Here is a 24941-nt window from a genome sequence, read left to right as displayed (position 1 = left end):
CTTTTTAATATGTGCATGTATTATGTGCATGTATGTAGATACACACTGTATTGCACGTATAGGCCTCAGTTTAAAGTAATAGGCCTTGTTTAAGAGAACCTGCTTAAAAATGAGTTCTCAACTCACACAGATTCAGAGGACCAGACAAGGGGGCTACCACAGAAGAGGAAGAAAGTTACTGCAAGTCAGAAATGAGAGGCTTCTGGGAAGATGTTTTCAAGGGTAAATTTCTCCCCTTGCTAGCTCCCTGTGTGTGTAATATTCACCAACACTGAATTGCAAGTTTTCTTGCCAGTTGCCCTGCATAAATACATTTCCTAACTCTGCAGGTCTGTGAGAGTGTGTGTGTGTGTCTACACACATGTGTATCTTTATATGACATTTTGGTCTTCAGTTGGAATTTTTTGTTATTCCTCAAGTATAGTTCCAGGTGTTTTTACCAAGTTTGGTGGTCTTCATTCTTTACCCCCATATCTAACAGTCTTTCTCAGCACTAATTTTTACATTGCACAATGTGACATTGCCTTTCTTCAGTCAAGGTAGTTGACTGAATATTCTGGATTGAGAGAACAGGAAATAACATGGCTGTTTCTGCTGTAAAGAGATAAACCTGCTTTGATCTTTGTCTACCTATGAGAAATGCTTATCAGTTTACTCCTTTGACCCACAGGGCATTGGATCCTATAAAAAATGAGAAATGCAGAGCTGTTTGCTAGCTCTTGCCTGACATCCCGCATTTCTATATACCACTTGTTCAATAAATTCTAGATGTTCAGTACACCTATGTAGAAAAGAAAACTTAGGATGATTCCTGTAGTCTGCACTAGTAAATAAAGTGATGCTTTCAATTACACAGACAAACTGGAGCAGTCTTGTTTGTTGTGCCCTGAAGCAGCAAGAGCAGAGAAATGTAGAAACCCCATGTATTTTGACAGCCTTCGTGTTCTGTGTGATAGAAGGGGAAGTCTGCAGCTACCTGGGAATCAATGGTAAGTATTTAGTCAGGCAAGATGGTAGGGCCGGTCTGACAGCTTACTGTCACTCACAGAGCCATTCCTGATCCTTTCTTCTGGCCACGTGCTCTACCCTTTTCTTGTTTCTGGTGTTTGTATCATCTCTCAGCCAGCAGAGACAGGGGAAAATAAGTGGCCTGTTAACTTGTTTAAGGCATTTTGGTTAACACTGGATTAATTGCTTTCATAGTTAATCCAAACTAATAGTAGTAATGAAGCATTGCAAAACCTAATATGTTATAATGGTGTCATTCTTGAAAACTAATACTTTTATTCAGAGGTAGAAAGGAATCCATACTATTTACACATAAAATCACTTTTTAAAATTGGCAACCAATCTGGCTGTATTCACAAAATCCGTGCAGAAGTCTGCTAACTTCCTTTTGAAATGCCAACAATAAAGCAGAGAAAAATAGAAATTTTCAGTTGCTCAGAAACTGCTCAAAAACCTATCAGGAAATTGCAAACCAATTGCAGACTTGCTGCATTTTTCTCAATAGATATTTGTCAACAAATCAAGCTTCAGGTCTTAAAATTGGCATCTCATTTATGTTGATTGGACTTTCCTTGGGGTTTTTGCATAGTTGTATTAGTATGATTGTGATCAACTGTTCATTTTCATAAGTGAGAGAAAATCTAAGGATTTAGGCTAAGGCCAGGTGAATAACCAAAAGTCATCTGCTGGGAAAGGTAACTACTATCTAGTTTAAAATATATGTACGTATTACCGATCCTTGCTGATATAACTACATTTAATCAAGTATATTTTACCTCAGTTTTGTGTGAGATTGTGTGACACATACAGCTATGTTAAAAAAGCTTTCAAGTGTAAACTAGTTTATGGAATTATGGCAAAGTGAGAAGAAAGGGGGGGAAGTTGTATTTGAAGACAGTGATGCAGAGGGGACAATGCTCAAAGTTTGTCTCCAAGTTATGCTGACAGAGGTGACTAAGCGATAGTATCATTGTCTGTAGAAGCTTACTCATTAATAACAGTATGTATCCCTTTTCCTTCAAAATGAATATAAAGTGGAGGAGAGAAACTAATTCACAAAAGCAGCAAGTAGCTCAAAGCTTTTCTCAGATGACTCCTTAATGAGTTCTCATCCTTTAAATACTGTAGCTCTGGTGTACATAATAGTTATTCTGTTGAAGCTATGCCTACTTAAGGGAACAGGATCTCACTGTCTGGTGATGTGTTCATTGTACAGCGATTGTACAAATTAGAACTCAAAATGCTCTATTCCTGGTGCTTTTAAGTTCAAGCGTTAATATTATTCTACTTAATGTGTATCGCCATGTGTCAGTCCATCTGTATGCAGCCCTGGCAGGTCACTTAGTTCAATTTTAAAGCTGTCAGATTAAAAGGAAAACTTAAACAGTGAAGTGAGAACAGGCCTTTAATCTTAACCTACATCTGGTTTACAAAAATGAATAAAAGCTTGGCATTGGCTTTCAAGCTTGACAGCCTTATCATTAAGATGCTACTGCAGCAAATTCTGATGCTTACAGATATCTTTACTGTACTGATCTCTTCCACTTGTAGAGAAAGAAACCTGCAAAATTACTTATCTTTTGCTAGAGTCCCAGCAGAAGAGATCATCTGTAATTTCTGCCTTACCTCTGTAGCTAGAAATGGCAAGCTAGAAAGGCAAGAAATGAATTGGTGACAGATTCTGACAGCTGGTTATAAAGGAGAAGGCTGTGGTAATTTGCAGTAAGTGAAACGGTGCATGCTGTTTCTTGTGTCAGTGTGCAGAGATGGGGGAGAGGACAAAAAACAGGAAGAAGGGAATGCTGAGGGCTTTGTCACACCATAATGTACAGGACATCCCGGCTGCAAACCGTTGCTTTTTAAGAAGTAACAGTCTCTGCATTTAATCTAAAATATTGAAGAAATTTAGTTTTAAATATTTAAGAAAAAAAACCAAACCAACAGATTAATCAGCTTTTTTCTTGGAGGGAAATAGTGCCATTTTCAAATGGTAAAGGCAGCAACATGGACACTGATTTCCCTAATTCACTATATGCCAGTTATCAACAGATTACAGTGAAGTTTTCTTTTTGACAAGTATGCACTTCTCTAAAATACTGAATTACATCAACAAAGTGCAAAACCTTGTGGTAGAAGTTTACCAAACAGCAAGGTAAGTAATTGCAATGATTTATTTTACCCGATATTGGAATATTCAGAAAATGAATGGGGATAGGTTCTGATTTTGAAAGAGCTGGAAGAGAGGATGATCTTGTGAATGCAGTGGTGGAAGAAATACAAGAAAGCTTGTTTTCTGGAAGATGCTCAGAACTCGTCAAAGATTTGTGGAAGCAGTTGTCAGCTGAACGCTCCTCTCTAGAGCTGTTAAAGCCTAACCGTGCTGATCTGGAGGATGGTAGGCCCAGCCTTTGATAGCCAGTCCTGTTACAGCTACAGGTTTATGAAAATCTATTGTCAAGGCTTCTGTCTTGGAGATATTTTCACTTGTTTGTAAGTCTTGCTAACCACCATGGAATAGACAGTGTTTGGCAAATCGGGTTCTTCAGCTGTGTTGGAATGGTAGCTATAATGATGGTTTTGATCTTCAGTCAGCCCATTTTTTTCTTCAGGCCATGGTGTTGAGAAATAAATATTTTTTTGTTGCCCTAAATTGTGTGGTTAGTCACTGTGGTGGCTTCAAAGTTAATGCAAAGCAATCTAGAGAAGTACATCATGTCATTATTAAGGAGTCAACCTTGGTTTCCCTTAAGATAGTCTTGCCAAACCTGTGCGCAGTGCAGAGCAGCAGCGTGGCTATTCCCTTTGGACAGCTAGTGGTCTGCAGGTCCATTGTTCTTCAGACTCTTGAAGTTGTGTTCTCACAGAAGAATTAAAAAAAAAAAAAAGGCTGAACATCTGAATGCTAGGCAGATAATACTTGGCTGAAGGCAGTTTTGTAGGTAATAACCAAGGATGTTTGTGGCAGTAGGGAGAAGTATCTGAACAAGTCTCTAAGACAGACTGTGATAGTGTTTGAGCTATTACTGATCTCCAGCACTGTCAGGAGCTTGGTTTTGCAGAAAAATGTGTGAGTATGCCTGTATGTTTAAGTCCTGATGTGTAATGCTATCAGTATACCTGAAGAGTCCTGCATTCTTCTAGCATGCATTTGGGTTAAGTAGGTTATGCAGACTTTGTTTGGGGCTTGGGTTTTTTTTTAAATCATTATTATTTATTTTTACTCCCCATGTTGTATACTTCTGTTCCTTTCCTAAGCTTTCTATGTTAACCCTTGTAGCTCTTTAATTTCTCTAGTCTTTCTGCTTGCCCTGAAAGGCAATTGCATGGAGCTTTCTGCCCTTAACTGTAGATTCAAATGTCCAATACATAGAAGGAATAAAAATATGAAGGAAGGCTGTGACAAACATTTCCCTTTATCAGAAGTGTAGAAATTTCTAGATTAAAATACAATGGTCAGTGAAGAGGTATCTTACTCTTCAGACAACTGTTACATTTGATAAACAGAATGAATAGTGTTAGAATTACAAAAAGAACCATTTTAAAATTATCCCGAAAAACTTTTTTTGGAGAAAGAGTGCAAATCAAAAGGTACAAACTCAAATAGCACCTGCAAACTTGGATCTAAACATACTCTGAATCACTGGTGTCAGATCTGGCTGACTGGTTTGCCTTTTGCACTTTGAAGTAGGGTTAGGTCAGAAGCATGCAGGAGAAATCTGCTTTGTCCTACCGATGTGAAACTTCAGATTTTCAAGAACATGTACTTGGACCCAGCAGTAGCACTAAGACGCTGAAAGCTGACAGTTATTCTCCAGAAACTTTGCTCATGAATCATCTTTGTGAATTGAAGATGGATGAAGCCCACAGGACAGTAGTTCACATCCATCCCAACCAACTGTAGCCACAGTAACATTACTGCTTTCTACTTCAGTTTTTATCAAGCAGCTAAACAAATCACAGATGTTCTGGTTTTACCTGGTCTGTGCTGATAGGTAGAATGATCTCTAGGGCAGTGAAGCAGACTGGAAGTGATCTGTTCTGTGGTTTGAGGCAAATGCTAGACCTTTTGGAGACTTGTTCCTGTTCCTGTATTTTAAATAAACTGCAGCTCAGTCCTAACCTTCCGTGGAAACATCTAGTTGAACTTTTCACAAAAAGGAGTTACGATGTAGAGTACGTGAAGAGGAAAAAATTTGATTTCTGGACAATCTCAAAGAAAGAAGCAGAACTTGTCTTTCTGCTAATGAAAGGAAGTGTTAGGCAATAGAGTTCTGAAAGGTTGAGTAGGGTCAGATAAAGTAAGTGCAGTGTGTAAAGCCAACTGAATTATTGCAAGAGCATATGAAATGTCCTACTGAGTCAAACCAATGAGACCAGAAACGTGTGCAGCACTCAAGGTGCGGGTGTGCCATGGTTTACAGAGTAGCAGAAGGATGCCTGCAGCTTTGTTCTCAGTAGCCTTCCTGGTGATGCCCAGTATTTTGTAGGCCGCCACTGTGCAATACAGCAAGGATTTGGGGGATTTCCTATCTGACATCTTGTGTAGAGAAGGGTATCAAATGTAAATCAGTTAGTCTTCCATAGAGCTGACAGCTTGCGTTTAACCAGTTCGTGTTACCTGAAAAGCATCCAGTCTTGTTTTGGAGACATCAAGACTGATGAATGAAGAATCCACTGCATCTTTGACCAAATAGTTAATTATCCTGACAGCTTTTTAAAAGATCTAATTTCCTACATAAATTTGTCATGTCTCCAACTTTGTATTCTTACCTTATTTTCTCTATTAATCTGTTTGTAAATGTTGTCGTCTTTACATAAAATTTAATTTCCAAAACATAAAGCCAATATTTTGTTGGTTCTGCCAATTATTATGGCTGGGCCTCTTAACTCATATTTGCTGTGCAGAAACAGCAGCTGGCACTCCTGTTACTGGTTCTGCCCAGTTGAAGTACAGGTCTCTTGGAATTTGCCCCAGCTGATCCTAGGAAGTCTTCTCCCCTCTGCTAAGGACCTTGCTTTTGGAGCATCACAATGTAACCCTGTATGCAAATTCCCAGGTTTTTCTCTTAAGGTCACATGAGGCCAGACAGGCTGCACTCCGCCATTGTTTTCTGCCTTCCTTTGGCAATCAGGCACAAGCCAAGTGTCCTCATGGTGCCCCTGGCATTCCAGGAGCTGTTCAGAGGGCTGTGATGAGACCAAAGGGGGCAATATTTGTTTTAAGACTTTTGCGTACCAATTCTGGATCTACTGATTTTTAAGACTTCTCTCCAGTTATTAAAGTAATCGTAAAATATAATTTAAATTCATGGGTTTCATTCTTTCAAACACAGACCAAAATCGGTTGCTGAACATTCTATTTCACAAACATTTTTTTCTTACCTCTGGACAGTAATGTAATAATGAGTTTGCTAGATTTTTTTCATTATCTTTAGCCTCAGCAACTCCTGATCTCCATATATTCCTCTGATTTATTTCATCTTTCTTATCAATTTGTCGTGGTTTTCACAACCTACAGGAGTTTCTCATAATGTTTTAAACTAGCCTATAGGTTTAGAAACTTTCAGAAATTATATGTAGTTTTAGACTCCCTCTGGTGGTCTGGCAATGTAGTTGGCAAGTTGTTTAACTGGTAATACTGGCGGCAAGGAAAATGTTTGAATGCGGTGTGACACCGTAGATGCTTCAAATTTAGCCATCGTTTGTCGCAGATGTATTTAAATAGCAATGGGGAAAATATTGATATTTATTAAATACAAATTATTTTTACTGCCAATGAGTAGCTAGTAACAGTACAAAAATAAAATTTAAAAAAGGAAGAAAAAGTGAAATTCAAAGCTTTGCTTCTATGTAATAATTGAATTTATTTAAAGGTATTGAACTTAGGAACTGAATAAGAGATGTAACTGAACTGATGCATTCAAATTCAATGTGAGAAACACTTGATCTTCATCTTCTCTTAAGTGGTCACAGAAGTACAGTTTGAAACAGCAATTTATGTGAAGACAGTGATCCCCTGTGTAGGCAGAAACTGATCTGGGAATAAAACCTATGTACAATTTTAGCCAATAATGTAATGAAATCAAACAATTGTACTACACGGAGAAGAGCTGCCATTATTGCTTTGCCAGCTAAAGAGACTTTGCTCAGATTAAGAGGTTCGTATTTACTAAAATCTAGTTTCCTAATTTCCTAACATGTAATAAGTATCTTATTTTTGCCATTAAGAAATAGTTTTAAATGGTACATGACACTTTCTATGCTGGATATAACAAAAGGAACTGAAATGCAATGGGCTAATTAAACTGTAAGAAGCTTGCATCTTTCTGAAAATATGTAATTATTTTTTTAAATTTAGAATGATTCTATTCTGAACACATTTTGCATAAATGAATCAATCAAGAATAGGAAAATGGCTTCGCCACTGAGGTTCAATTTGTCTGGGAAGATTGGGGGTTTTTGGTTGAAGTCAGAGATTAAGCTACAGTCTGGATCACATCTAGAATTTTGCTGAACTGTATCTTACCAGTTTTCTTCTGCAAAGGCAGTGTGGAGACTCTCTTTACCTGCTATCCTATGGGCATCATTGTGTGGGACAACAGTTTGAAATACAGCGGGAAAGAGGCTTACCATGAGTGTAACAAAATGGAAGATCCATGATTAGATCTTACCTTGGTTCTTCCCTGAAGTTAAAAGTAGCCAAAGCATTGATTTTAAATCCTTAGACCTGTGAACAAGGCTGGAAAGTTTTGCACTGTCACAATAAACATGAGAAACAGCAAACTATGGTATTTTTCTTCCCATTTTGTGTCCTATTAGTTACTACATGTTAATATAGGATAACAACTTCACTGGCAGTATAGCTTTGTGAAAATACACTTGTGGAATAAGTAGCAATTCAGATATAAATACTCTTTTCAGCTTATAAACACCAGTGAAGTGTGCTTTTTTTTGATTTGGGGAGATGACTTTTTTTTAAAATATGTATTTGTGATGTGGAGGATACTTCTAGAAACAGTATGACGTAATTAAAATGCAGTATGAAACATTGGGCTAAACCAATATGATTTTAAATATATATTACTAGTTGAGTGATACTCTTTGTTGCCCTTTCATTGGTGATGCCAGTTCCTATTTAGTATAAATGAGCTTGGAAAGGATTTCTTTGGGAGTCTGACTTTTATGTTTTGCAGCACAATTAGTAATTAAACTTCAGATTCAGCCTATCAATAGTAATGACTGTTAGCATTGTCATTTATTAAAGACCAAGAATTAACATCAAGAGATTTCATACAATAGTGAAAAAAAAGTATTTGCCTGATTGTACAGGCATACATTCCTTTTAATATCAATTGCACTGTCCATTATTTGACAAGTGCAGTATGAATTGAATCAGCTTGAAAGCAACAAACTACAAAAAAGTCCATTGTGAAAGGGGGGAAAAAAATGTTTTCCAGGTTCCCAGGTTTTCCTGAATTGTTTTGTGTGTGACTGTAACACTCAAACAGCAGTGAGGGCTTAATGGTTTACAAAATATTGCACATTCACAGATGTGACTGTTTATCTTTAAGAAAATGAACTGATCTAAGTACAAAACCTTGAAATACTTACTGTTTTGATAAAGCATATTTCAGTACTTATATGACTGCATTATTCCTTGCTATGAGGTAGGGGTGGCAGGTTTTATAACGTGTGTCATCAAACTGTTGATTTTATGGACGCTGCTCAGTCTCACTTCTCTTTAAATTGCATTTTGATATTCTCAAAAAGGAACAAAGCATCACTGTGAGATTATTTTCTCTAACAATTTTCATATGGTCTGATAGAAATTTTACAGAGATTACTGGCTTCAGTAGGAATAGAGAACTCTGCAGTTACCTTGTTTCACTAACAGTGTTATGCTAACTGAAGAACAACACTTACATACCAGTATAATATTTGCTTCTATAATGTTTGAGTTGTGCTCTTCACTGTAGAGAAATTACTTCTCACATGAATGCATTTTTGGCCTGAAAATTTCTGCGCTTTGCATTTAAGAAAATGGCAGACGGTAGTAGAAGTTAAACATGATTACTTTAAAAATAATATTTTAATTGCATCTCTTTGATCACTTGCAAATAGAGTATGTTTAACATCTTAATAGACACTAAAGATGTTGATTTGAATCAAAAGATAAATTGATAAAATAAGGACTTGTGCTGGGGAAAAGGTGCCTTTTAATTCTATTTTACACTTTGTGGAGATAAACCGAGGATTTTTGTGCTGTCTTCTCTAACATATTTCCCTCAAAATCATCTTTCTGTGATGTATCCTATAGAAACTGAGGGGGAAAACTGTTGTCATAATTAGCACTTTGCTTAGCAGCTTCAGACAAATTCTACTTGGGGAAAAAATCCCAAACCCCTGGCTGGTGTGGCAGACTAAAACCAGAGTACTAGATAAACTTGCATATTAAACACTTTTGCTGTAAATAGTGGAAAAATGCTTGCCATTAAGCATTGATAGCCTTTGACACAAATTGGATGTTAAGCTTTGACTAGCCTGTTCTCTCAAGCCTCCATACCAGTGAGCTGACTTCAGCAAAGCTGTCGTGAAAAGTTTTAAATTTTTTTCTTTTTTTTTTTTTTTTTAGAATAAAGGAAAGCTAGAACAAAGGTGAGGTTTGCTTCCTACCACTTTAGCCTTGAATAGTGTTTGCCTAAGAAGCCAGAAAACCTCACTGTAGAATAAAAACTAAGGATCTTGGAAGTTTGCGTGCATATTTTTTTCTCTCATATGAGTCCCTAGCATTCTGTTTGACTATGTTGCCTGATTCCTTGTTATAGAATGTTTAATACCTTTGTAGAGATTAAAATAGTACTTTAGTCAGTTTATAGTCACTATAACTTTTACTTTTTTTACCAGTTTTAAACCTCCATCACTTCTGTTTCTCATAGTTCTGTATGGAGTGCTAGCGCAGACAACTACTTTAACAGGTTTATTTTCACATTCCCAGAAGTATCAGAGCAGCGAATTGGTGTGTTGCTGTGTATTGAAAGTTTCTGTTTCTTCAGTCCAAGCTCATGAAATCAAATGGAACATCCCATCGTTTTTCTTACTGCGCTGTGTTTGGGAGGATTGGAGTGGGAGAGATGGTGTAAGGAAAAATGGTTGACCAATATATCTTAAGTTACTTTTCTGTAATTTAATTTTACATCCTTTTCAGACACCAGGTATCTCTGTACCTTTGAGCAAGCCAGTTATCTCCTCTTAATAAGCAGAGTGTTTCTCGCAGAGTACATGTATGCTGCAGTCTGTGCCAAGGGTTCACTAAACAGGCCCATTTCCAGCAACCAATGCTTTGTTTCATTTTGAAAAATAAGTGGCAATTGACAAAGTATGCAGGATCAGACTTTGGGATCACTTTTACGCTGTTCATTCCAGCTCAATTGCTTTATATGATTATCGGTCACTTACAATGGCATCTTCTCAGAGCAGTCTTAGGTGCGTGCATGTTCCGTTAACGTTAAAGCAGATTTCCCCATTGTTCCAATGCATTTGGAAATACACAGATTCTTTTTGCATAGCTGTCTTGCTTCAGGAGTAGTAGCTGGCGGGATAACGTGCCTGATGAACTGTTAGGGAAATATTTTGATACTATTCTTTTGCTGGTAGCATTTACTGAATTGATGTGTTCAGTGCTAACAAAATGTGCTAAAATTGGTGTGAATAAACACAAATAATCTTCATAAGCAAACGAACTCTTCAGAAGTTGAAATATTAGTTTTTATAGTCTTATGTGTAAAAGAATGAGTAATCACGAGATCAGAGGTTTTGAATTATCGTTCCTTTCCTGCTTCATTTTTCATTTAATCGCCTTCGCTCCCCAGTAAGACGCCATGCTGTGAGCCGTTCGGCGTTCTCTGATCCCTACACCGCGCACTGGCAGAAAGCGCTTTCACCGATTTCTTCTCTTGCTGTTGCAGTAGGCGAGCTCCGCTCCGCTCCCGCGCTGCGCCATTGCACCGCTGCCGGCCGGGCCGCTCCGCTCCGCTCTTTGGAACCCGCCCCCCTCCCGCGGGCAGCCGAGCGGGCCCTGTCCGCGCACAGCCGCGGCGGACGCTGCCGCCTCAGGCCGCGGCCACGCCCCCGCCGCCACGCCACGCCCCGCGCCGCCCGGCGCCGCCCCGCCCCGCGTCGCCCGGCAGGGGGCGCCACGCCCGCCGCTCGGCCGCCAGCGCGGCGCGGGCCGCAGCCCTCAAGTTCCGCCGCTTCGGTCGCCGCTGCCGCCGCCCAGGCGCCCGGCGCCGCCGCCGTCCTTTGCCGGCCCCGGCCCCGGCTCCTTCCCGCCGCACCGGCCCCTTCCCCCGCCGGGGCCCGCGGGCCCGGCCCGGCCATGGCCACCAAGAAGGCGGGCTCGCGGCTGGAGACGGAGATCGAGCGGTGCCGCTCGGAGTGCCAGTGGGAGCGGATCCCCGAGCTCGTCAAGCAGCTCTCGGCCAAGCTCATCGCTAACGGTGCGGCGCGGGGAGGCAGGCCGCGGCGGGGGGGCGGCCGGCGGGTCTCTCTTACGCCGGGCTCGGCAGGTGCAGCCGGGCGGGCCGGCGTGAGGGGCCTGCGGGCCGCCCCGCGGTGCCCGGGGAGGCGGCGGGGCGCGAGGGCCGCTGGAGGGGCGTGGGGCGGGTCGGGGCGGCCCGGCCGGCGCGGCCCCGCGGAGCAGGAGCCCCGGGGCGGGGAGGCGGCGGCGCCCAGGGCCCGACCCCGGCGTGCGGGGCGCCTCGGCCGGCGGCCCTGGCAGGAGAGCTGGGGCGCTCGCCCCCGCCTCCAGCACCCCTGGCGCCGGAGGGAGGCCGCGCTTCGCCTCGCCGGCGGCGGGGCCGTGTGGATTTACGTCCTGGGCTGCTGAGCAGTCCGGTGCCTTACCGGGAGTGCTGCGGCTTTGCAGGCACACACACTGACAGCGTGCATAAGGCTCTGAATGCCCTTCTGGCTGCTGTGCACGGCCGGAGCGTCTGTGCCCAGCCTGTCCTGTGAAGGCTTCTGTCCTTTCTTGAAAACGTACCTCAGCCATATAGCGCGGCTTCGTTTATTTTCTTGTGAAAACGCCGAGTGGTTTGCTTGGCTCTCTTGGTTCTTACCTCACAAACTTTTAAACGTTTAGCTGAAGGAGGTGGAAAGCAGTGCTTCATGCTGAGGTATGGAAGTGCCTGACAAACGGGAGATGCAGGGAAGTCCTCTTTGGCGTGGATGCCTTCCTTCTGTTCGTGAGAAGGGAGGTGGGGATGGTGTGTGTCTTTCTGGGCTCGCTCGTTTGCTTGAGGTGGAGCCGGGGGTATTTTTCGAGAGAAATCAAGTCTGCAGAGGCAGAACTTGGGGTCAATTCAGAGGTAACAAGTTAACAGAGAGAGATGATAAGGTGTAAGGTTGGTGTCACTGGCGGTATGTTGCAAAAGCAGCGATAGCTTTGCGTGCTTAGCCAAGGAAGAAAACTGCGTGATTCAGCTCTATAGAAATACAGATACAGGAAAAGTCTGGATCAAAGTAAAGAGAAGAGAGAGAATTTAAGAATAAATGGCTGGCTAGTAGATAACCTTACACGCACTGGCCTTAAGAACAACTGGGTGATGATCCTGAAACACACTGGTATTACACTAACTAAAAATAAACACAAGTGAAAAGATGGAAGGTATTATGTTTAGTTTTAGGACGTGCTTCATTGGGTTACAGACTATGAACAAGCTAGAGATCAATTCAGGCAAAGGCAAATGTTTTTTGGCTGTCTGGCTGAGAAGTGTGTTCTTCATAGCTTTAAGATACGCTAAGGTATTTCAGACAGGTAGGGAGAGCTAGGCGGACCGTGTTATTGACAGTTCGACTTAAATTTCTCTTACCTGAATACTTTTTACCTAACAAGCATATCAGAGAAGATTGTGTAGTCTGCTTAACTTCACACTTAAGTGACTTTCCTATTATGGTAACTTACAGATTGTGTACCACTCAAAATACAAATTATTGAACATTTCCTGATCTTTACAACACGGGAAAGCATCATATGTAGATTTTGTTTCTTTCTGGCAGCACAGGAATGATTAAGTCAATGTTGATGGTTTCCAAGTTCTAGCTAACTGAGAACAGTAACAATCACTAAGCTAAGTGATCATAAGGGATTCTTTCTTTTGTGGTGGATTAACACAGGAAGAGAGTAATTTATTGAATGAAGTACCTGCCCCTGCTGTTGAGAGTGTCTAAAACTGTAAGTTTTTGTTCTAGATCCTGGCGTACCTAACAGTTTGCAGGCCACGGTTATCAGCTAGTGAGACTACGAAGGGGAGGCAATGTCTCCATTCCACCTGTGAAGAGAGATATGAACTGAAAGGCACTCTAATGCGTATCGACGTTGTTAGTTAATCTGAAGCAATTAATTGAAGAAAAAGTACTCAGAACTTTACTGCTTCCTTCTGTAGTAATGTTCAGTTTTACAAATCAGCTAGGGAATGTATAATGTAAGATCTGGTTTTTGGCTGAATGTGTACAGTATGTCATAGGAGTGATTTAAAGGTCTGAGAGGAAGAAAAAGAGGGGAGACGATCTTCATTCTGTCCATGTATTGGTGTGTAGGGAACTGGCTCAGACTCTTGAATACTGGAGCATTTTAACTGAGGATATCAACATTGCTAGGAATACATTTTATTGCCCTTTGAACACAGATGGGAAAGAGTCCTTTGGGGAAGCCCTCTTGTAATCTCTTCAGTCTTGCACTATTGCAAAAGAATAAATTGTTACTTCACCAGGACTTAATTACTCTTCTGTTTGGAGATGGGGCTTAGAGAACTCGACAGAAATTTTAATGGGCTGGATTATTATTTGGGCTGTCTTGCATTGATAGAGTATTTTCTAGTATCAAGTTCCCATCCCTTTAAGCTTGCAACCCAAATTAGATGAAGGAAGAAATAGCAATGACAGCTCCCAGGATGAAGGTCTGTGTGGATGCATAAGGCAATAGTACATACTTCTGGAGAAGCGCATCACTTGAGAGGTGCAGTATTCTGCGTGGACTTGGTTATTGTATTGCTTATTCTGTTCTGCTGGTGGATCCTGTCTACTCCCTCGTAGAATTACGAGTCTGTATAAAACCTGACAGTGGATCAAATATAAATGACAGTTTTATGTAGGATTTTGAATGCACAAAAATGACACTTACTAGAACTAATTTCTGCATCTGATGGATCTTATTTGAAAGGCTTTGTGAGCTTACTGAGCTTTAAGGTAAAGAGTGAAGACAAATGTTAATGGATTGGTCACCACCTTTGGTATTCTGTAAGTAATAGCCACAATTTGGAGCATGGAAGGTGCGTGCTCTGTGTCAAGCTGGTGACTTGCATTTTATTTCCACAGAGGATAGATAGATGAAAGAAGGTTCTTTAATCTAACTCGGAATTGTCAGGCACTTACCCATTGCATTTTCCTGCTTCAGAACCAGGATTCAGCAGCAGTGGTGAGACTCAGGCCATTTGTGCTCAAATCTCCATTTGAGCTCTTGCTTCATCAGCACTCCTGTAAGAGATTGGGTCAAAGCTGTTACATGCAGGTGTGGTGGGCTGGCCTTGGTTAACAGCAAATGCTCACTCAGTTGCTTAGTCTCTTCCCTTCCTTAGTGGGGCAGGGGCAGCAAATAGGATGAGAAGACTTGTAGCTTCAGAGGAAGACAGGGAGATCACTTACTAATTACTGTTGTGGGCAAAACAGGCTCAACTTGGGGAAAATTAATTTAATTTGTTGCCAGTTAAAATAGATTCAGGTAGTAAGAAACAGAAAGACAGACATGAAAGCCACACTTTTCATCCCCCCTTTCCCAGGCTCAACTTCATTCCTGTGACTCTCCCCATGTGGTGCAGTGGGCAAAAGGGTTACAGTCAGCGCGAGGTGGTTTCTTTCCACTGGTCTTTCCTTCTCACGTTTTTCCTCTGCTCTGCTCTGGCGTGGGCTCCCTGCTGGCTGCAGTCCTTCAGGAAAAAAACCAACCCTGCTCTGGCACAGGCTGTCCATGTGCTGCAGTTGCTTCAGGGCATATCCACCTGCTCCAGCTTGGGTCCTCCCTAGGCTGCAGGGTTGGATATCTATCTGCTCCAGCACAGTGGAGCACTTTCTCCCCCTCCTTCTTTGACCTTGGTGTTCCCTTTGCTGTTTCTCACTCCTTTTGTTCCCTCCTCCTCCTCCCTGTGGCATATTCTGCCTTTCTTAAATGTGCTTTCCCAGACGTGCTGTCACCATGGCTGAAGGGCTCAGCTGTGCCTTGCTGTGGGCCTGGTGGACCTGCTGGGCCTTGGAGAGGGCAGCCCTAGGCCTCTTCCCACGGGGCCACTCCTGGAGCCCCACCGCTGCCAGCACCTTGCCATTTACACCCTGTACAGTAGGATTTACAAAAATTGTAGCAGCTGGCTTAGAAATCATCATGCTGCTCTGAGGTTCACAAAGATGTGGTCGTTGGCTAGCCTGGAGGCTGTTTGGATGCAAGAAAGGTGCTGTCCTGAGGTGTTCACATCCTGTGTATCACATCTGAAATGGAACTGAGAGAAACCCCAAGTTGTTAGAGATAAAGCTCTTTCCATTGATGAAACTTTATGAGTGTTCTCAACTAGTCTAACTAACGGGAAAAGGCTCCTTGTAAGAAAATGATATGAAGAAATTTTGATTTGTTTGTTGAATTTTGTCTAATATTGCTGATGAACAGCATGGTGGCAAAGCATGGTCATGAGAATTAGCAAAACTGCAAGTACCAAATTAACTTGTTCACAGATTACTGGAAGAGGTAAAATAGTAAATGGTGAATATCTGAGATTAATGAGAATGTATTTTTAAGTGTACCCAGAACTGGGAAGCATTGGCTATGTGGTTCTTTTATATTTTAAGCCAATCTGAATGGGCTTTATTTAATATTTATTAAATAAAGGACTTAATCTGTAAGACAACCATGTACAACTTCATTTGGAAAACTTGGTTGGCATCAAAAGCACAGTTGTGTGAATGAAATACGTAAGAGAGATGTTTTCTCTGATACCACAGTTTACTGTAGCAGTCCCCAAAATAACTGGTGATGACCACAACACTCTGGTATTAATGATCACATATACTTTAATGTTGAAACTTATGAAATACCAGTGATGATTTTTTTCAGTAAGTTTATCAAAACATGTTGGTCTTACAGACAACCATTGAAGTGTTCAGGTTTATGGGGGTTGTGTTTTGAAACCTCTCTGCTACAGTTTTAATGAGAGTATTGTGTCATTCATACCTTTGGGATTTGGGATTCTCAGGGTGCCTGGAATTTTGTGGTGTTTGAATGATAATTTTGGAAGCTAGCAATGACATTTCAAAGCTGACGGCAAGTTAGTCGTGAGTTTTTGATGAAACAGTAGCATCTTGAAGGAAGCAGCTACAATGGACTTAAGTATGAAGGTTGTGTCTGCTCAGAGAGTTCCCAGGACATTAGTGCTCTAATGCTTTCTTTCCTTCCTTTGAAAACACAGTGAGGAAACCTCAGGTCAGTTCAGTGGCAAACCTGAATGGATAAAATAAAGAATCCATGAATTTCCACGGGTATTTCCGGTCATTCATTGCTTCTGTAATTGTAACATGACCTTGCTCAAGTTCAGTGAGATGTGTGGCTCTGTCTGAAAAAGCACCGAGGAGGTGAATTTTTATAGTTCAAGTGAAGTGGAATGATGTAGTTAGCCAGTATTGCATTACTGTGGGAAGAGAATGCATGCTCTGGAAGTTTGCAGACCTGTATGCTGCCAAGAGCATTGTGACCTTACCATGAAAGCAGAATGTTACCAACAGGTTATCAAGTTTGGTGATGGAGATACACTAGCCTTTTAACACACTGCTTTCTTACTAATTTAATTTCTTACTACCATTATATCCCATTTCTGTTTGTTGCTCTTTTGTTTTGTGTGTGATCTTTTCTCTGACTGCCTTTCCTCTCAACACCTTGTTTCTATAGTTTCTTACTATGTCTTTCCTGCTATTTAACGTTGCAGAATAAGGGAGCAGAGAAGCAAACCCAAAGGAACAGGAAGTATTTTACATGTCTGTTTTTTGTTTATCACTTTCTATGCTACTTCTTTGCCTGGACATAAGTAGCAGGAATAGAAACATCTTATCAGTTTTCATGTGTTTTGCTCCCTTGTGAAATACAAGACCTCAGATGTATGGTTAAAGCTTATTCTTAGAGTAAACCAGGGATTTCTAAACCTCTTAGGACTCATGCCCTACTTAGAAGGTGTTTATCAAATTTGTTTGGTTTTTATACATACAGTGTGTAATGCAATTTATACATGAAAGCTTTCTGAAGAGATCTACCTCTCTACCAGAGAAGTTTGTAGACTGTGATGTGAAATGCCTTTGCATTTCGACAAAAGTAGAAATTAACTCTCTCTTCATTTGATTTTTGTTTTCCTTCTGTTGCATTCACTATCGTATTTAAAGAACAGGCATACTAAGGACAAACATTTTTCTGAATGAAGACCAAAGATGGTGACAGTACTAAGATGTGTTATCTTATTTTTTGACTGACAACTTTGATTCTTCAGATAGCCAGGAGTGTTACAACAGTGTAAGTGGTAGGTCTGCTGCTTGTATTCCAACTGACTTTTCATCTGGAAGAGAAAATGCTAGCATAGTCAATATGATCTCACAGGTAACCAAGCTGGTTTAACACCTTGCTGCTATGGCATGTAGGAGCTCTTCCTACCTTCCCTTAAGCTGTTCCTTCTCTATGGAGTGTCTCCCAGTTATGTGTTCCTGGCCTCTCCCTTGTGTTTATGAGCACCAGAGGTAGGACTTACTGTGCTGGACCAGCAGAAAACTCTATGCTCCTGTTTCTGGGGTTAGCTTCTGCTGGCTTACTGAGCTGCTTTGCCTCCCACAGGTCTGAAGAATGTAACAGCTAGTGGAAAATGAACAGTGGCAGCAGCCAGTGAAGGGCAAAGGCGAGGGGAACTTTCTTCTTCTCCTGTGAGCAAGCATGTAATTGGTCTAAGTGGAATGAACTAAGTACTTCTGGTTATTTGGAGCTTATGTCTGCTTGCATTTATAAGGATACTGCTAATTTCTAGAATAATTACATTCATAATATACTTCTCATATGTTAGTGTTAGGTTGATTGCATTCTGTTGCTTTGTTTGAAAGTTACAAGAAGAAATGGTAGCCTGACTTATCAGTGTATATATACTGGTATATGTCTGTATTATAGCTGCTCTAGGTTCCTTTAACCTACCTTGAAGGGTTAAAGGTTAGTATTAACTTTTCTGTAGGGAAATAAGTTCATTAGCATAAACTCAGGTTCATTGATACTGCTTCTGTTTGAGTTTTATTTGCATGGTAGGAAAGAAGGCACAGAGGGTCCTTAACCACACCAAATGTGGGCCATTCTCTTCCCTGCAAAATCTGGGCCATTCCTGCTTCTCACAAATCTGTCTTCTAAATAATAAGAATTTAGAATTTGATGGTTAGTTCCTCTGCAATTTTCTCTGCACTGAACACAATTTAATTGGTGATCTGATGAGGAGAGACCGAAGACAATAATTCTGTAAAAAGCAAAGTGGCAGGATGTTGAGATAAATTGGAGAGGGCAAGGATATCTGGCCAATAGTGCTGTGTTTGTTGGTAGCAAGACCTTTCATCATTGGAGAGCATTTGATCTCTGCTCCAGGCACTGGAGGAAGAGTGCTGAATCTGGGAATTTCTCTAGTGTCAGCAAATGTGTGGCAGAATGCATAGTGGCAGTTAGTAAGCTGCTCTGATCAGAGATGTTATCAGTTGCTCTATTGCTTCGGGAGATGTATGAGTTTCTGCAGGTTCCCACCCCACTGATGATCTGTGTGTGGTTGGTGTGATTCCACTCAGAATGTGTATGCATAGACAGAAATCCTTTACTGTAATCTCACATTATCTTCAAGAGAAGGGAATGCATGAAAGGTGGTAGGCTTTTTTTAAATGTAGTTGTAAAGTAATCTTAAATATCCATTTTACAGATTTTGCTACAGCTTTGTAGTGTGGTGCTGTTTTTTCCAACAGGATTGTGATTCATTCAGTTCACAGAATAGACTGGTCTCTGGAGATAGAGCTGTAAATTTGAAGGCCAGAATCAAATATTTCGTCAAGTCATTCATTCTGTCTTTATAATTATCTTGATCACTGCCTGTGGAATTACCACATAAGAAATATGTAATATTGTAGTAGGAAGAAAGCTGCTTGCCTTAAGCACTCTTCACTAATTGCGTCACCCATATTAGTATTCTGTAGAGATGGCATATTAACAATGATTAATCAACAACTTGAGTTTTGATACAGCTGCTCTACAACAGATGTTTCTGGTGTGTGACATGTAAAGGGCAGTAAAGCAAAGGAAGAACTTTGAAGTATGTGCTTGTATTTTCTGGAAGAGGGAGATGATCAGGATCTGACCCTAGCAGATACTTAGGACCTGCTTTTTTGATAATTGAAAGTAGATCCTGAATGTTTAAGCTGCACTGAAACAAAGGAGGAAATAAAAGAGGACTTCCATGTTACAGTATTTGGCAAATGCTGCTCCTCTACTGTTAAGTTCCCTGTGTAAGCATTTAATCTGAAATTAATCTGAAATTGTGAATCGTTCTGTTTTGGTTACTCCCTTGGCTATACGAATTAGAGTTTCCCCTTTATTAGAATAAAGGAGTAGGCTTTTCAGCCTTGAGCTTGTTAGGTGCTGGACCCCTGCTGCAGACAGCTGCTTGGGGTGCTGACGTCCCGAGGTGGAGGGTGTTGACAGGTTTCACAGAAGACTTATCTGTTCTTTTCCCAAAAGGAAGTGTAAAGATCCTTCATTTCACAGAAAGTGGGTGGGAAATCCCTTTGGCTCCAGACAAATCCTGAATGCAGCTCACCTGAGCCCAGTAACCTGTTTTATCTCCATAAAACTTTTGCAAAGGCAACCAAGATATGAAAACACCAGCAACTTCCAGGCTCTCCCCTATTTTTTTCTGCAGTTAGTTATGTGAACAAGTTGTTGCTTATCTTTCAACTGTGTCTTGTTTCAAATTCAGGTTTGCCTGGGCTTTGCTTCCAGTCATGCTTCTATTTTTCTTTTTACTATTTAGTTACAGTCTGTACCTTAATGGGGAGAAAATGCTGTGCATTAATCCAGGCTGTGATGAGATTGGTTTAGAGCTGGGTTTAAGGACTGGCAGAAGTAGGGACCTACTGCTTTTAAAACAGGTGATAGAATTAAAAAACCAAACAAACAATGAAGTTGCTAAAAGATGCTTTCCGTCTTAAAACTGGTGGTTATGTCCCTGAGACAATCATCTCTGAGAGTGACGTGTAGGTTACTGCCTTTAGGAATTTACTTGGGCTTTCCCAGATGCAGCTGGCGGGGTGGAGAGTGTGGGGTGCGGGGTGGGATGAGAAGAGGCTGTTTTTTGTGAGTGACTGGCTTTTGGAAATCCTAGGGAAGTGCATGATCTCCTCTTCTGGGGAACAGAGGCACATCTGTGTGTTTTCATCTTGAGCTTCGGGTCATCTCATAGATGAAAAACTTCCCTCTTCTGACCTGATAATTAATCACTGATTAATACGGAGAAGGGAGTGAATATGTGAATCAAAACCTCTGGATGGTGAGGTTTAGGAGTAAGGAAGTGTTCCTGCTGTATAAGAAGTTGGGCAGAGTCACAGAGTCAGGATTTCTTCAGTCTCTTATTTCTTCTTTTTTGTCAGCTATTTTGTTTACCTTCTTGGGAGAACAAAAACTGGATTCCATTGTCATCATCTGTCAAATTTGCACTGTGTTGCAATGTAGCTGTTTGGTGGAACATGGACAAGAGCCATTGTCCCCATGACATGATTTGGTTTTTGCCTTCCATCTACGTAGTCTACAGTCTGTTGTTGTTGTTAGTAGTGACAGAAGAACTGGTTTGTCCTTTGAGAAACAAATCATGGCAAGAAGCAAGATCGAAAAGAATTCCTAGATATCACAGTGTGTGCTTTTCCTATTCTCCAAGTCACTCTTTGATCTTCTTTGTAACCTAAACAAAATGTACATGGAAAGAAGCTAAATTCTGATCGTTCTCCCCCAGTGTGGTTACTAGAACTGTTCCCAGTTAAACACACAAAGATGATGGTGATCCTGTTTCCCACACTTTGTGCTTCCCAGGCTTGGGTATGACCTGCATTCTTATTTATTAGTTTTACATTGCATTTGACTGAATGGGCCAAGTTAAATTCAAACATTAACCATCAATAATCTAGATGATGCATTGTGGCTGTCCAGGCTTGATTATTTACTGTTCTGATGGTCTTAGCATTTCACAAAATGTGGGAGGTTGAATATATGTATTTCAAAAAGCCATAAAAATAACATGATTTGAAACAATTGCTGCAATTTTCTGTTCTTCTTAATATATACCCTCATAAAATAAATCTCTGTAGTAGTGGTACTTTGGAAGTAAATTTGCATATGCACAAATAGTCTGGGAAGCCTGTATTTTTCTTCAAAGTGAGTTTTGGCTGTCAAGCAGGAAAATTGCCTAGATACTACATAGCTGCACAGTAAAAGGGTGCCATGCCTTACAGGGGCAGAGGAGTGAATGACCATGTATAATTAAGGGTATTAATAAGTAGAATTAAGTTTCTTTGAGCAGGTGACTGTTTTCTGTTTCTGGTTTTACATGTGTATTGTCTGCATCAGTCTGCAGCCTTTTTGCCAGTAGTGCGTGTTGGGCTGCACATGTTCTCTAGCTACGCTTCTACTGTCCCCAGAGACCTGACTGGACAAGATCCTGGGCAACCTGCTCTAGTTGATCTTGCTTGAAGCAGGGGTGTTGGACTGGATGATCTCCAGAGGTCGTTTTCAACCTCAGCCATCCTGGGATCTGTGAATTCTGGCTACTTAGTAGTCAGTGTTGGAATCATAAGTGACATCTCTATATCCATATATTGTTTTTCTTTTCAGTAATGTAAACCTTATATAAATCTAAGATTAGTTTTAACATTCATTTTCATTTAAGTAACTTCTGCTCAGGGTTACTTGAATGAGTACTTGGAGACTTCTGCTAATACTCCTCTTCAGGTACAGCCATTGCTCTTAATGACTGTTACATGCATTATGAACAAAGCAAATGTCTCTGTTTTAAGTGTATGGCCACTTGTTTCCAGTTAGAAAACAAGTTTTATGCTGTTTCTGCCAGATGAATATGAAATCAGCTCTGGAGCCAGGATTTCCAGATCCTCCTCTGGAAGAAATCTCCATTTCAAAGTGGCCTTCTAATAAATGTTCTGTGGGATGCTATAAGATTTTTCTCATCTTCAGCTGATTTTACAGAAACTTTACTCTGAAATTTTTGCCTGGGTACTATATGGAGCAGTTGACCGCTTTGTGATCCTTCTTGGTGCATCCCACTTCTGGATAAAAATTCCTCTGTTTTTTAGATTTAGGTGTGATGATAATCCAACATGTTTCAGGAAGTCTGAGGAAAAATCCTCTCCAAATAATGCAACATGCAGCCCTTCGGGTACTCTGAGTCTTCAGTTTTACCTTTAGAGAGTAAGACTTCCAGGGATTGAGTAGGAGGAGTTTCCTTTCTCACTCCCAAGCTAGTTTCTCTCAGGAAAGATTTGAAGCACCAGAACAGGGATTACAAGGTGAGTCTCAACTTGCTGGAATCCTGCACGTAAATTTTTGGTCCCGTTGGGATGATGGAAATATCATACTTGTTGTCTTTACTCCTTGACACTTTCCTCCCCTGCTTTTTTTTTTTTTTTAATTATTTTTAGTCCTGAGTTAAGATGTGAGGTTTTTATTTCTTTCTCTTTCTGGAATTCAGTATGGGGCAGGTGAAGCAGCAGCGTCGTTTGTTCTTACAACTCCATGCTTCATCTAATTGATCTCACCTCATGCAGTATCTTCATTTGGAACTAACAGTAACTGTCATCTTTTGACTTCAATGCATTTGGACAATTGTGCTTTTTAAGAGTCTGAAATATGTTACCTGAAATACTGAAGATTTTGGTGGAGAGTGGGTGAAGTGATACAACATGCTTCTAAATCTGTTATCTGCTTGCTTACAAGGAAAGATTGTTTGGCCAGTCACCTCAGGTTCTGTAGCTAGTTTGCTCTGTTTCCTATTCCTAAATACCTCCTATACAAATTCAGATCCTCAGGGTTTGAGATTGAGCCTCTTTGCTTAAATCTTTGTGGCAGATTTTATCCTAATTCAGCACATTTTGCTTGCAGCTGTGTATCTCAGAAAAGAGTGCAAAAAAGTACTAAAAATGCTTTTTTAATCTATGACATTTGTCATACAAGGAAGAAAACAATGGTTTTCCCCATACTCTTTCTCACATTAGATCTTGAGCTGTCAAGGCTCCATAGATCTTTGTTAGCACAGGATCATGAGTATTCTTGCCAGTGTACACAGCAGTAGGACATGAATGTTTCATTGCAGAGGAACATCTTGTGCATGGAGCCTTGATAACAGGAACAGGGTTGTTGACAGTTGTTGCCACAGAGGTGATAGCAGCTATGCTATCTGTGAGAGGAGTGCTTGCATTGTGGCTTTCAAGTGTATCTATATATAATTATCAGGCTTTTTAAAAAAAATGTTACATTTTCTGCATTAATATTAGGAACACTTGAGAAACCACATAGGTAGTAGTTGTGGCCTAGATAACCTTCAATGTTTTGCTTTGTTTTTTATCCAAGAGAGACAGAGCTCCAAATCTGTATCCTGTTTGAGCTTGTTTTTTGTTGTTGTTTTTTTTTTTTTTCTGTGTGCAGTTTTGCCATTCTTTCGTTTCTCTCCCCTTCTCCCTAAGCTTACTTTTAGAAAGGAATTTAGAGCTACATATTCCTGTCACCTAGGCTGCTAACAAACCCTGGGTTCTTCAGCAAATGCCTGGAGGTTGTGGTAGCATTCATTAGGAAGCTGATTATTTTGTATTTTAGCAGGTGATGCAGTGGATGATTCAAGATGAACCATGTTTTTAAGCTAGTAGTAATAAATATTCTTCATCATTCTTGAGCCAAGATAAAAGAAGATTAGTCCTCTGTTTTAATTCACTGTTTTTCTGCGAGTAACTGCTTCAGATCCCAATAGCGTGGTAACAATTTTGCTTCAAAAAGCAGATGTTAAAAATCAAGTAGCAAAGCAGCTGTCATTATATTTTTAGACACCATTTTACGAAGACATGTCATCATGTGCCCGCCCTGTATTTATGCCAGCCTTTATTCTTATTTTGAACATGGTTAGGGTTGATCCATATTGCAAAGAGGGATATCCATGCCTGCACAACTTTCTTCTCAAGACATTATGTATGAGTGTGTCTAAGCTTTCTCAAAGCTGAAAGAAAACATGTATAGAAATGTCTGGGTTTTTTGCTTTTGCTTTCAGTGCTAACAGAAATGGATATTTTACCTAAAGTATCCTTCATTTTATCTTGCAGTTAGTTCCAAGGTGCTCAGACTTGTTGCTTATTATAGGCAGGTGGAATATTTCAACAGTACTATGATGTTGCAGAAACAAATGGGCAAGCTGGGCTGTCCTTCTCCCGTTAAGAAATGATTCTGCAATACAGTTGTGATAGAAATTGTCAAATACTTCCTAACTTTGCTAAGTAATTGTTGATGAACTCTTCAGTGGAGGAATGGATGAATAAGAGGGAGTCTTTCCTTTCATCAAGAATTTTATATTTATTCGTAACTATCTCAATTTTCCAAAAGTGGGAAACCAGTTTTCATGGTATCGCAACTGTTTGCTAACAGTTCTTTTTTTTCCTTTGAAACATCTATTTAGACTGGCTGAAACAATGCTAGACTTCAAAGTGTCAGAAAACTTTACAGAGTTTAAATCTGTCTTTATAAAGTGTCTTACAAAAGAATATAATCTAGATCACTCATACTGTGCTGAAAGAAAAAGAAA

The 24941-nt window shown here is 40.6% G+C and overlaps 1 protein-coding gene across 2 annotated transcripts in view; it reads left to right on the top strand.

Moving 5' to 3' along the window:
* Positions 1 to 1005: 1005 nt before the first annotated feature.
* Positions 1006 to 24941, top strand: part of TTC7B (tetratricopeptide repeat domain 7B) — a 154835-nt gene continuing 130899 nt past the window's right edge. For both annotated transcript variants that reach the window (XM_080396701.1, XM_080396700.1), the window contains exon 1: positions 1006 to 11504. In XM_080396701.1, the coding sequence (XP_080252827.1) occupies positions 11384 to 11504 (121 nt within the window). In that variant the 5' untranslated portion in view covers positions 1006 to 11383. The remainder of the gene's footprint in view (positions 11505 to 24941) is intronic.

This window comes from Falco punctatus, assembly GCF_963210335.1.
Source record: "Falco punctatus genome assembly, chromosome: 7".
Classification (NCBI taxonomy): Eukaryota; Metazoa; Chordata; class Aves; order Falconiformes; family Falconidae; genus Falco; species Falco punctatus.
This window is presented reverse-complemented; position numbering and strand designations above follow the sequence as displayed.